The sequence below is a fragment of the Ipomoea triloba genome, chromosome 8 (assembly GCF_003576645.1).
Source record: "Ipomoea triloba cultivar NCNSP0323 chromosome 8, ASM357664v1".
Taxonomy (NCBI): Eukaryota; Viridiplantae; Streptophyta; class Magnoliopsida; order Solanales; family Convolvulaceae; genus Ipomoea; species Ipomoea triloba.
Window position 1 is genome coordinate 6,565,684 of NC_044923.1, and position 13,247 is coordinate 6,578,930.

The window sequence follows — 13,247 nt, forward strand, 5'->3', positions numbered from 1 at the left end:
TTTTTTTAGACGACCATGGCTGTCAAGGGATGGCCTGGACAGCCATGGCCGTCGCCCTCGTTCCATGTCTTTGAGGTCTAGATCTGGACCTCATTTTTTACAGCCGTGACGGTCCTCGTTGGACATCCGGTGGCTGTTAAGTTTTTTTTTTTAATAATTTAATAAATAAATAAAAAGTTAAAAAAAAAATTAAAATGACACGTGTCGAAATGTGGAAGACTTAACTTGCTATACAAATTTTTTTGGACTCAATTGCACTATTTTACAGGTTCATGGGATGTGAATGGAGTTTTTATTTTATTTTATTTTGGGGACCTAATTACACTATCCGAATGACTTAGGGGTCAATTTGACATTTTACCCTATAAACTCATCCCAAAACGACGTCGTTTTGGGCTGATATATATATAATTTTTTTTTTTTTCATTTGATCATTGTTTCCTCCGCAGTCAGTCCAGTATCCAGTACCGTTTTCTTCTCTGCATCGCGCCTCGCCAGTTCGCCGCCTCCACTGCGTCGCCAGGCCACCGCGGTCCACGGCGCTTCTCCGACGTCACCGCCTGTCGACCTCCGGCTTCTGAAGTTCTGCCTCAGACCTCGACAGTCGACACCAGCCACAGCCCACAGCCACCAGGTTTGTTCTGCACTTCAACTCTTATTCGATAATTCCATTTCTTGATTTTCTTCCTTACTAATTACTATCAACTTCTCACAATCTCACCCCTTGAAGTCTTGACCTATGAAGGTTAATTTCAATAATTTATTTGCCTAATTTTTGTTTGCCCTAATTTATTTTTTGCATTAATTTCTCTGATTTTGAAGTTTCCCTAATACTAGTTCACTGCCGCAATCACTAATTCACTGCCCAATTTTGTGTTTTTTTTATTTGTGCTTGCCAATCTTCTATAGTTCTATTTGTTTGATTTCTAATTTGTTATTACTTATTAGTTAATTAGCTAATTAGTGATTTGTTGATTAGTTATGGAAAAATTCTAGAAAAATGAGTAAAGTTGAAAGTTTTTTCCAATTAGTAAACACATTCAAACCTTGAGTCATACTTCAACCTTTTTTACACTTAAAACACAAACTTTGCTTGCAACAGACAGTATTTAGTCATAGCATTTTGCAAGTTTCAACACAAAAATGCCATTAGGAAGAAGAAGAGCTCGGTACTAGTGTTGTATATATTTGCCTAGAATTACTACTGTCTTTTACAAGAGGGATCTTTTCATGTATATATGACAATTGTCAAAGCTGATTGGATCAGAGGGTCAAAACCATCTTTAATTTAGTTCTGAAAATGGTTGATTTTCTGCAAAAGATAATATCTTGTTCATGTTTTACTCTAATCTGAGCTAGCCAAAAGGAAGCAAATTTGTGTGGTCTCTGGGTAGATTATATACTAATGCTTATGCGTAGAGGAATATTATCCCGTAGTTCATCATAAACCTTGTATTGTAATTTATAATGTATTTTGTATTTGAACAATCTTATTCGTATTTGATATTTTGTATTTGAACAGTTTTGAATTCATTTTACCTTTTGCTTCTTTGCCCCACTCAACTTAATTTTTGGATCCGCCACTGACGGGAAAAGTGAGAACTCGGTAAGAATTATATCAGGATATAGTGAAAGAGATCTAACTTTTCATTCTCACTACCCTCCTAAAGGCACAGATAAAATTTTCAAGTTACTGACCACTCAAAAAATGAACTGAAATTAGCAAAATTTCCAGCTTTTTTTTTTTTTTTTTTGAAATTGGTTGGAAGAAGTAGTTGAAATTCCCCATATTATATTAAGACAATCCTTCTAGGTTTTGAGGGAATATTGTAACATTTTAATAAAAACTTGCATCACATTAGTTAACTTCAGAGTTCAGAATACATGATATCTATGCTTTACTTGCCCCTGATTTAGAATGTACATAATTACTCTTCATTTTAGTAAACAATATATGTTTTGTGTGAACTTGAGTGTTGGTAATATTTTTAATATTTAAGGTATTTCCACATTATTTTAAGAATAAAAAGCATGAGTTTAAGAAAAACTTACATCATTTTAAAAAATTAACACTATTATGTACTAGTATATTCATGTCTTCATGTATTTAACCAACATCACCTGCCAAACCTACATACCAAAAAAAAAAAAAAACTACTAAATGGCTTGCTCTAATGAAAGACTTACGATAATACCTTTTAATGCTCCTAATAAAATAGCACACCTGAACGGCTGGATTTTTCAGGGGCAAAGGGCTATTGGAAGGCAAATATATGTTATGCTATAGGGAGATACCCTAGCTTCAGCAAATTTCCTAAAGAATTCGGTTGTGTATGCAACGAATTAGGATTTAGACATGAGACACAGCTGGGGAAAGCTTCCACGCTGCTGCGCAATCTCCGCCCGCCAATCTTTCATTTCTTCCGCATTCTCAACTTCCTCTGGTGGCGGCGGATGGGGCCGAGGTCGTGGAGGTGGTGGATTTGGCTCCGACAACTCTCCCATCTTTGGAATTACTCCTAACAATGATGCGAAGGATGATAAGTCAGCTGCTGCCCCACAGCCACCTAGTGGAATTGGGCACGGTCGTGGAAGCGGTAAGCCCTTCCCCTCCTCCTCAGATCCATTTGTGGCGGATAATGCTTCTGCCGCCGCCCCCGCTGGCCGCGGCCGAGGTGTTCCCGGACCAATATCTTCCGATTCTCAAACCAAAGCGTCTGCGGATTCCAGTCTCCCTTCGAGTATCCTTTCCGTGCTATCTGGTGCTGGGCGTGGAAAGCCCACAGTAACACCTCCTGTTTCAGAAAAACCTAAGGAAGAAAACCGGCATCTAAGGGCGAGGAAAACTCCTCAAGCTGAATCTAGCAAGCCTCCCAGCCCGAGATTGAGCCGGGAGGAAGCAGTTAAAAAGGCAGTTGGGGTCCTGTCCAGAGGTGATGATGATGGTGGGAGTGGAAGAGGGGCAATGGCTCCACGGGGTGGACGCGGGTTCAGTGCACGAGGGAGAGGGGGAAGAAGAGGAGGAAGGGGAGGAGGGGGAAGAGGGGGAAGAGGAAGAATGGGAAGGGGAGAAGGTATACAGCAAGATACTGGTGATGCATATGGCGATGTCTTTGAAGTTGGTGATGATGCTGCTGCTGAGAAATTGGCTCAAAAGGTTGGTCCTGAAATCGCGGATCAATTGGCTCAAGGCATTGAAGAGATGGGTCCTAGGGTATTCCCATCTCTGATTGAGGATGCTTATCTCGATGCACTTGATACCAACCTAAAGGTATGACATTATTGTTTGATCACATTGTATTGGAACGGACCACATTTCTGCAGTTGTTTTTTGGTACTTAAATGGTTCTTGCTTTGTATGATTTTACCTTTAGATTGAATGTGAAGAAGAGTACATGATGGGAGAGTTTGACATGAATCCTGATATTGACGAGAAACCTCCAATTCCTCTTCGTGATGCTCTTGAGAAGATGAAACCATTCCTTATGGTGTATGAAGGAATTGAAAGCCAAGAGGAGTGGGAGGTAGGTCAAAGTAGTTTGCTTTTGTTAGCTTGCAATTATAATTTCGTAATGTTTCAAGTATCCTTGCGAATCATCATGATTGCTGATTGGAATTTCATTGTATGGCAGTATCATTTACATTTTTTTTTTTCTTTTTGAGCCTGCCTTACTGGGATTTTTGTATTGTATGATAAGACTTAAGAGACTAACAAACACATAAAGTTGCAATTTTATAAATTCCTATCCACCATTGACTGTACGTCTGTATGATTGATTTCTCTGTCAGTTTGTGTGGATCTAAGTTGCAAATGCTATTATAAAGTACATGCTCTGCTACGTAAGACTGCTTTATATGCCATTGTTTTTTATTGTTTTTACATTATATTATTATTATTGTTTCCCAGGAAGTCATGAAAGAAACCATGGAGGTGAGGCTCCCCATTATTAAAGAGATAGTTGACCACTACAGTGGCCCTGACAGAGTTACAGCAAAGCAGCAGCACGAGGAGTTGAACAGAGTTGCAGCGACTCTTCCACAAAGTGCGCCCACTTCTGTGAAGCTGTTCACGGAGCGTGCTGTTCAGTCACTGCAGGTTAATTTCTAGTTACACGATTCTTTTCTTTCTTTCAACCTTACTTGATTCAAAATTTTAACCTTTTCAATCCATTTACAGCAAGAGCAATAGAGCATATGTATTCTGATTTCTGACATTTATACATTTACCCAATGCAGAGCAATCCAAGTTGGGGATTCCACAAAAAATGCCAATTCATGGATAAGCTTGTGTATGAGGTTTCCAAGCAATACAAGTGAACTCGCGAGAACACTCATAACCTTACGAGTTCGTAATTCTTATAAAGATCATAAGGTGAACCTCCTCGGTTAGACATGCCAAGACAAGTTTTGCATTTTCTGGCAGAGTGGATGCTGCTTCATTTTTATGTTAGCTCAAGCAAACACCATAAGCTTTTTTTATGTAGGTGTTTTGCAAAATAATTTATCGTATTGTTATTAATTTGTCATACCTACTTAGTAATGTTTTTTTGGCAACAAAACCTCATTTTGTTTTTCAATTTAACCATCAATTATTGATCTTTCTAGGGAGTCTTGAACAAAAATAATCTCTGATTTCAATGTAGTCATAGCTTATTATTGCCTCTTGGTCATCTCCTTATACTGTCACATTTTTTAGAGGTAGGATGTTGGACTTGCCTTTCAGGCCTCCGTTCAATTGCTTTTCATCAGTTATTTCTTTATATCGCAATATTTTTAAGAGACAAGGTGTTAAACTTGACCCTTTAAATGTCCTCGCAACCACCTTTCACCGATCATTTCTTTATACTGTCACATTTTTGAGATGTAAGGCGGTGAACAATAATCTTCCTAAGTCCTAACTATTTGATACTGGATGTGACCCTTCACCAATCTCTACCCAACAATATTTATTCAATATACTGTTTCACTGCCTCACTTCCAAGAAAATAGAAGCTGAAGTGAAGCAGCGAAACAGCTTAATATTTGAGACAACACCTTTATATGGTTTGTAGCTAGTTGTTTTTTTTTAGATACTATATTGGTTTTAGCATTTTTTAGAATGAGATTAATCCAGCTGAATATTTGGGATATCTCTCCCCGGGGCATTGCTATCTAGCTTTTAGAATAGTTGATATGTATGTGATCAAATGTTCAGTGGAAATCATATTTTTCCATATCTGTGAAACAAGGTGAGATTCAAGAAAACTCGAAAAAAATTATTTGCTTTGTGATGATAATACCAACATATCAACTTAGCTCAGTCGTCTTTATTTTTATTTTGACGGGCCGCTTGAATCCTCCCTTTCCCTATCCTGAAATGGAATTTGATCTAGACAAGGACAAGGAAGAGTTGATGAACTTGATGCAATCATCTATGGCTTCCGCTCTGTGATCAGAACCAATTATTCCATGCTGGCCTATACCTGCTGCACAGCTTCCCTTCGATCCACTTTCCGGTGATGAAGAAGAAGAAGAAGCAACTTTCCGGCATCTCCCCGGAGACATGGTTCGCAAAGCCTCCATCATACTTCCATTGAAACGTTTGAGATATCTGATGGGATGAAACAATTCGGATCTCTTGGGCATCTTTAAGCTGCAACTTCTAGTGTACTTGATTTGTTTCTGATGATGAAATGCACCTATTGTCTCTTCTCCACCCAACATATTCGATCTTGTTTGTTTTTCTGAAAGATTGAGGTTGGAAAGAATCGAATGAAGGTTAGTTGTGTGGAGCTAACGAAATATAATGGTATATATATATATATATATATATATAAGTGTAATTTCTGGCCCTCTATAATATGTCAATTATCAATGTTACATCCGCTCAATTTTCAAAACGATACATATATGCAATCTAAAGTTTTTACCGTCAAACACAATTGAATTGTATGCACCTCTAAGGATTTTTTGGATGTAAATCAAAGTTTCTAACGTTAGACACCTCTAAGAGTGGACAACGGCCTATAAATTTAAGGTTGCTTCAAATTCAAAATTAAGTATCAATCCTTTGGGTGGAAGCAACTTATTCCTCATTAATCAAACATCAAAGGATTGATACTTAATTTTGAATTTAGAGCAACCTTAAATTTATAGGTCGTTGTTCACTCTTAGAGGTGTCTAACGATAGAAACTCTAAATTACATCCAAAAAAATCCTTAGAGGTGCATACAATTCAATTGTGTTTGACAGTAAAAACTTTAGATGTCACCCAAACAAAAAAATCTTTAGTGGTGCTTATAATTCGGAAGAGAATTAGTCGCTGTGTTTGATGTGGTAACTCATAAAAATCTTTAGACGTGCCTACAATTCAGGGAGGAAATTAATTACTGTGTTTGAACGTAGAAAGTAAAAATCGAAAATTGAAGTGAATAAAGGAGATGAGAATAATGACGAAAAGTGAGGGACAAAAAAGGGTGGTCGCCACACGCCTAATAGGCGCGTGTACCACTGACTGCTCGTTCCATCTTCAACACTTTTTTCATTTTCTCTCCTCTTTCTCTTTCTTTCACTTTAGCCACAAACTCTAAAAATACCAAACAAAATCCACATATGGGAACACTCGCAGACTTCTTGATGCAACATCAAGACCAAACATATATAGTGTCCACATACACACGAACATACCATATATGTCTATGCTTACAACTGTACCTACTAGCTATAGAATAACGTTACCGATTTTAGATCCTAAAAAATCTTATTTTTCCTTTTATTTTTTGTTAATAATATTTTGATTTTTTCTTCACTCATCATATCTTCTTGACCTTGTCTGATCTCATGCATACACACTGCCTCTACTACAACTTGGTTGGTGCAAATCCCGTAATATATTGTTGCCTTTTTGCTTGATATATACTATATATCAAGAGATATTTACCAAATTAATTTTATAAAAATCAGCTTTGTTAGTGTGAGTGGCCGTGAACTCTCATTTTGTATAGAAAAATTAATATGGCCAACACGTTGTTCCTTAGTTGGGCGGCCCGATGCGAGCGAAGATTAGTCTAAATATCGTGCATGTTTAAAAGTGACTCAACTCCTATAGTAGGACATATTCAAGACTCCTCGTGATCTAACTAAAAATAATAATTTTATAAAAAGTAAATCCTATAGCTATAACATCATAATTAATAGTGGAAATTTTATTTTACAAAATATTACTCTATCTTATTATGTTCAATCCCGACATCTTGTCTTGAGTTCTACAAAGACACAACTACTATTTACCATCTTATCTTATGATATGTATATCACATGGTAATATTATGATCTTGAACCTTGTTGCTTTTTCTGAGGGAGATTTAAGCTAATCTACAAAATTGCCACCGCTATTGCAACTTAAAAGCAAACGTTGTATTTAACGGAAATATTTTGGCCAAATTACAAAAGATTAGGATAGATTATGAATTTAATTGGGGGTTGTACAATAAGAAGAACACAAAGTACAACATTTGATAGCAGACTATTACACCAACATTTTTTTAGTTCCCGTTAAGGGCCTAACATTATTGGCTCTTATTAAAAGTGTAGATAATTGTATATTGATCCAAATATTTTTAAAATATTATAATAAATCTGTTTTGTGCAATGCACGTGCAGCACACGTGAAGCTGTACGTGCTTGCACCAGTGAAAATACAAGTTTTTAGTCTTTTTGAGTTTGATGTTCTTTGTTAGCCCCATTATTTGCTCCCAGAAGGTTGAATCCCCAACCCCATTGTAAGCCCCATTCTTGTTTTTGCAAAACCGCAGCGATTCCGACTATGATCGGAATAATTCGGAAGCACTAAAATTGAAGTCGATCGCGATGGCATCCATTCTTGTGGGCGGAGCTTTGGGGGTCTCCTTGATGTTCACTGGCAGGGTCGTTCCAGCCTTACGACCGGAGAGAAACTTATTCTTATTCATCAAGGCGTTCCTGGCCGGTGCGATCCTGTCCACCGGGTTCATCCACGTATTGCCCGATGCATTTGAGACTCTTACCAGCTCATTCCTGCCAGAATTTTCCATTCACTGGCCTGGTGGCTATGGATAATTAATTATTAATAGAAGTAGTAAATTCATTCTAAATAATAGTGCAAATGTAGGTCATTTGGTTCGCTGAAAAATACTTGTAAGGAAATAAAATTCAAATTTCATTTAAACAGATTAACAGAAAAATAGATTTTATTGTTTGGTTGGTGAAAAGAAATTACTGAGAATATGAATTCCATTGTTTGGTTGGGTTTGAAATGGTAAGGAATTATGAATATAAACACCAATATGCTTAACAATAATAGTGATAATAAATTATATACATGTGTAATTAATAAACTTTGAATTGTGTTATACTTTCTTTCCAAATCGGCAAAATTCTTTGAAAAACAAAATACCAATCTTTTGCTAAGATTTTATTTTCCTTCACTTTTAGGAAGTAGAATTCTCATAGAAAAGATTTTCCATTCAATCAAGCACCTCTATATGTGTTAGGATTAAGTATTTAGTCGTTTAAATAATATACACTATAAGTTAAATGAAATATACATGACATGATTTTTACGTAAAAACTTGAAAAGAGAAAATCAAAGAATTATTTTGATTAACCCAATGCAAAATGTTTTATTATTTTATTGCGATGTTACATGTACACTTTTAAGTTTTTTATTTTAGTTTTATTTTTTTATAAACTATTAATGGATGCTTTATGAATTGTTAGGGATCGGAGAAAAACCAAGGTTTACATCCTTATTTGCTACACAGAGTCAAAGAGTGTTTTTTCCTTTTTATTTGGATTTCATTTCAAATAATGTTAACAAATTTAATATCATAAACTAGTATACCACATTACCACCTGGGTAATGCACAACCTAAATTTTAATAAAATGGTACTTTTCGCTCCTAAATTATAAGATAATTATAGAATTCATCCATGGGTGTTAGTCATGCTCACTTTTCGTCCCTAAGTTATTATTGGTGTTGCACTTTTCGTCATTTCGTGCTCACTTTTCATCCCTGTGTTATACTAAAATTACAAATTCCGTCCCTAATTAATGTTTTATTAGTAAATGGACGAAAAATACAACGTCAATGATAGATTGATAACTTAGGGATTAAAAATGAGTATGACTAGCACTTAAGAACAAATTCTACAAATACCCTATAGCTTATGAATGAAAAGTACAATTTTTCCTTATATTAATATTAATAATTGTTATAACATTTACAATAATAAAATTAAACTATATGACCTATATTGTAATATCGATCAAACATTGTTGAGGGATAAATGGGTTTGATATGTGTAATTACTAAAAAGAAATAATCTTTGATTGATATTGTTTTATAAAGTAATTGAAATTACAAATTATTAAAAACTTCTTTTGTAAACCACATTAGTAGTAGAAATACAATTGTGACCAGATTTACAACAAATTAAAATCTTCAGTCCATTGAGATTTCTTACTAATAAAGACTAGTTTATTCATTAGCAATATAATCCAACATGTGATAGTGTTTGCCCTTGACTCTTGTTAATAGTCATTGCATATGAAAGTATTAACGGGAACTGTCTTCTCTAGAATTTGAAAGGCAACCTTGGATCCGTGGTGTCACTTTCATGTAAGCTATCAACACCTTAGTCCCTATGTTATTCCCAATCATTATTTTGGCTTCTATCACATGCTTCGATAGTTTGGTCACCACCAGCCTAGTACCAAGTGTGTGATCTATATTTCTCAACAACATGACGGGTGATCAACCTTCAATGTTAATGAATGATTGAATACACCAGAAGCTCGTAAACCATTTAGAAATTCAATAGTATACACATCTTCGAGTTTTCCATTATTTGACAGCTTGCCTAACATTTATTTTGATTTATTACTTTGATAATATATAGATAGTTTAATACTATTTGTAACCCAATTCATTATTAGCAACATCCATTTGCTTGATAACTCGACTTCCAGGGAAAGTTTAATAGATATAAACCTGAAATATGTATTAACTAGACCTGAATAAAACTTATGGGCAAAAATGAAAATATAATATGTAAATAATGCATTAAATATAGAGTTAATACCCAAAATTGTCCTCGACTATAGTGGTTTTTCTCAATTTTGTCTTAAACGACTTTGGTCTCATAAAGTGGTCCCAGACTTTAGTGTTACCACCCAAATTTGTCCTCCGTTAGTGAAGCTATCAATCCGGTGTTAAGTTCAAGGGCAAAATAGCCATTCCATCTTTAAGCTCCCAAAATATGCATATTAAATGTTAAACGTCATCGTTCGATAGCTCCTCCATAATTCCTCTAAAACCTCTGCCACCTCACCTGGGAACTTCGAAAGAAGAGAATGAGACGGAGACGAATAGTTTGAAGCCCTATCGTCCCGCCAGGTCTCGCCGTCCCCCACCGGACAGAAGACGAAACAAAGACGATGAAGAATGTCGTCGACGCTGCTGGAGGTGACGCGTGCGTCGCACAAGGAGATAGAACGACTTGAGCTCTTCATTGTGAAGGATCTCCAGACTGAGCCGGCCACCAACAAGGACCGCCTCCACCAGAGCCACCGCGTTCGAAATGTCATTGAGGAAATACTCGAATCCACGCACTGGCTCATATATAATTTCCATATCCGTTTTCTGCTTAATTTTGCTGTTCAATTGGCTAGGGTAGGCAAAATAGTGGTTTTTACTTTCAATCCGGTGAAGCTGTTCAATTGTTGTTCAATTTTGCTGTTCAATTGGCTACATAAAGATGAAATGGCTATTTTGCCCCTGAACTTAACACCAGATTGACAGCTTCACTAACGGAGGACAAATTTGGGTTGTAACACTAAAGTCTGGGACTATTTTATGAGACCAAAATCGTTTAGGATAAAATTGATAAAAACCACTCTAGTCGAGGACAATTTTGGGTAGTAACTCATTAAATATACTCTCCCTAAGTTTGTGTAATCGATCAAAGGGGACAATAGTTTTGGGATGAAGTACTTATGTAGCCATCAGATCACATCTTAGAATTCAACTAAATGAGTCAATACCCCACCACCAGAGTTCGATCCTATAATCTTCCTTCAAAGAGAACCAGCTAGAGAGGTACCATGTGACCATGCATATATATATATATCACCAAGTAATTTGTTACTCTTGATACGCATGCTCAATTCAATTTAACATGTTATATATCTGCAATTAACATATTTATGTGTTTGTAGTTATCATGTGTCTGTAATTATTTTCATGTGATGTGCCTTTAATTTGTTTACAGGCACATAAATAGTTAACTGCACGTACAAAATGTGTCAAATACAAACACATAATTTTTAGACTAGAATTCGGAATGCAATATTAATATAACAATTTTCAACCAATAACCTCATCACATATTTTATTTGAAAGAGCTATAACAATTCTAATTAACCTATTAAAAATATGAGTTTAAAACTTTAACATAATAAAACTCATTATATTCAAATCCAACCTTTTTATTTGGGGTAGTAATGACAGTTCCATAATGTGTGCCCAAAAAAATATGTATACTTTATTTTATTCTTACAATCAAGTTTTTTTTTTTCTTTGAAAACTAATTCTTACAAATACTAATAATGTTAAAAAATTTAAAAATAATGTTACGAAAATATAAAACGTAAAAGTATTAAATTGTTGGGGTTTTTTTTTTTTTTTTGAAAACAAATTTTTGCTTTTGATTAATACCTGTAACCAATTCCAACCAAATATAGATATTAATTATTTCTTAGCTTGCGGAAACGCAATATATAAATCTATATTTGGTAGGAATTGGTTACAGGTATTAATCAAAAGCAACAATTTAATACTTCCCCTTTACGTTTTATATTTTCGTAACATTATTAGTATTTGATTCATACGATGCACAAAATAAAAAATATATTTATAATTATATGAATTACAAAAGTTATATAATATATAATAATTGTTTGAAAAATATTAAAATGTCATATCATATTATGGCTAATGATTATATAATATACAATTTTTTAAATTTTAGAGAATTAATTAATTTTTTATGAAGTTTAATGTTTTATTTTACTACTTTTTCTTGTTTATATAATGTCATCATTATGTGTGGTTTTATTGACATCTATTTCATGAACATTTAATTGTATTAAATTTATGTTGGGATTGTATTATATTTGATAATTATAAAATAACATTTTTTGTTGAGTATACTCTGTTACAATGTAGTATCTGTTCATAGCTACTTTCTCAACCTACTGAAGCACAAAGAGTCAACAATTACCTCCACTGAGGTTCGAACTCACTCCCATCATCCATGTGGGAGTGTATTAATAAAATAAATTTTTTAAAAAATTAAAAACTCATAACCACTCAATCTTTGAGAAACTCAATAAATTTCTCTTTGCAAATTGTACACGCACCATATAATATTTATGTTTGGTTGTAATTGGTTATAATTATTAATTAAAAGCGTTTTTTTTTTCTTGAAGAAAAAGTAATGGACTATTATTACTGATCTTATAAGCAAATCACAAAAATGAAAGCTTACGCGGGCACTAGCTGTGAGCTTGGTGATTAAATGCGACAATTTATTGTGTTTACATTTTATATATTTTTGTAATCAATATATTTTTTTAATTTTGTAAACTTGTTCATTCAATTAAAAGTGACAATTTAATTCATTTACATTTTACATGCATCTTCATATGTTTCCTTCCACCAAAAAAAAAAATAGAAACTTTTTATGATTAACGTTTTCGTAATTTGGTAAAGTTTTCTCTACGAATTTATGGAAACTTCATAAAATATTTCAAAGCCATTTTTTTAATTTAAAAATAGTTCTTTGTAACAAAAAATATATATTGAAAGATGAGACGAAATTAGCTAGTAATCAGTAACTACTACTAAATTTTAAATTATCATCAAAATTAAAGATGGGTTAATTTGACTTGCTTAATTTTAAGTATAAACTGTAAAATCTTTTTTTTTCTGAGTACTAACCTACTGAAGCACGACAAGTCGACAGTTACCTCCATTGAGGCTCAAACTCACTCCAATAATCCATGTGAGAGTGTTAATTGGGACACCGGATGCCACTTGACCACAAGATCTTTGGCATAAACTGTAAAATCTAATTGCCTCAATTAATTACAAATTTAGGATATATAGTCGTATTAGAGTGTGAATTTACTGAATTAGGAGAGTTTTTTTTTTTTTTTTTTTTTTTTT

General features: G+C 34.3%; 2 protein-coding genes across 2 annotated transcripts; one reads left to right on the forward strand and one right to left on the reverse strand.

The window, feature by feature from the left end:
- The first annotated feature begins 449 nt into the window (after nt 1–449).
- Nucleotides 450–4,616, forward strand: LOC116028063 (translation initiation factor IF-2-like). Its single transcript, XM_031269857.1, has 5 exons — nt 450–634; nt 2,246–3,271; nt 3,375–3,524; nt 3,908–4,096; nt 4,237–4,616. Exons 2-5 carry the CDS (start codon nt 2,357–2,359, stop codon nt 4,315–4,317), a joined length of 1,335 nt encoding a protein of 444 aa, XP_031125717.1. The 5' UTR covers nt 450–634; nt 2,246–2,356; the 3' UTR covers nt 4,318–4,616.
- Nucleotides 4,617–5,346: 730 nt separating this feature from the next.
- On the reverse strand, nt 5,347–5,703 carry LOC116027657 (josephin-like protein). The gene has a single exon (XM_031269361.1). It carries the CDS (start codon nt 5,701–5,703, stop codon nt 5,347–5,349), a length of 357 nt encoding a protein of 118 aa, XP_031125221.1.
- Between the last annotated feature and the right edge of the window lie 7,544 nt (nt 5,704–13,247).

Coding starts and splice junctions, on each gene's coding strand:
- LOC116028063 (XM_031269857.1), top strand. CDS start 2,357: ATGAGACACAGCTGGGGAAAGCTTCCACGCTGCTGCGCAATCTCCGCC. Junction 3,272..3,374: donor CACTTGATACCAACCTAAAG/GTATGACATTAT, acceptor TTTTACCTTTAG/ATTGAATGTGAAGAAGAGTA. Junction 3,525..3,907: donor AAAGCCAAGAGGAGTGGGAG/GTAGGTCAAAGT, acceptor ATTGTTTCCCAG/GAAGTCATGAAAGAAACCAT.
- LOC116027657 (XM_031269361.1), bottom strand. CDS start 5,703: ATGTTGGGTGGAGAAGAGACAATAGGTGCATTTCATCATCAGAAACAA.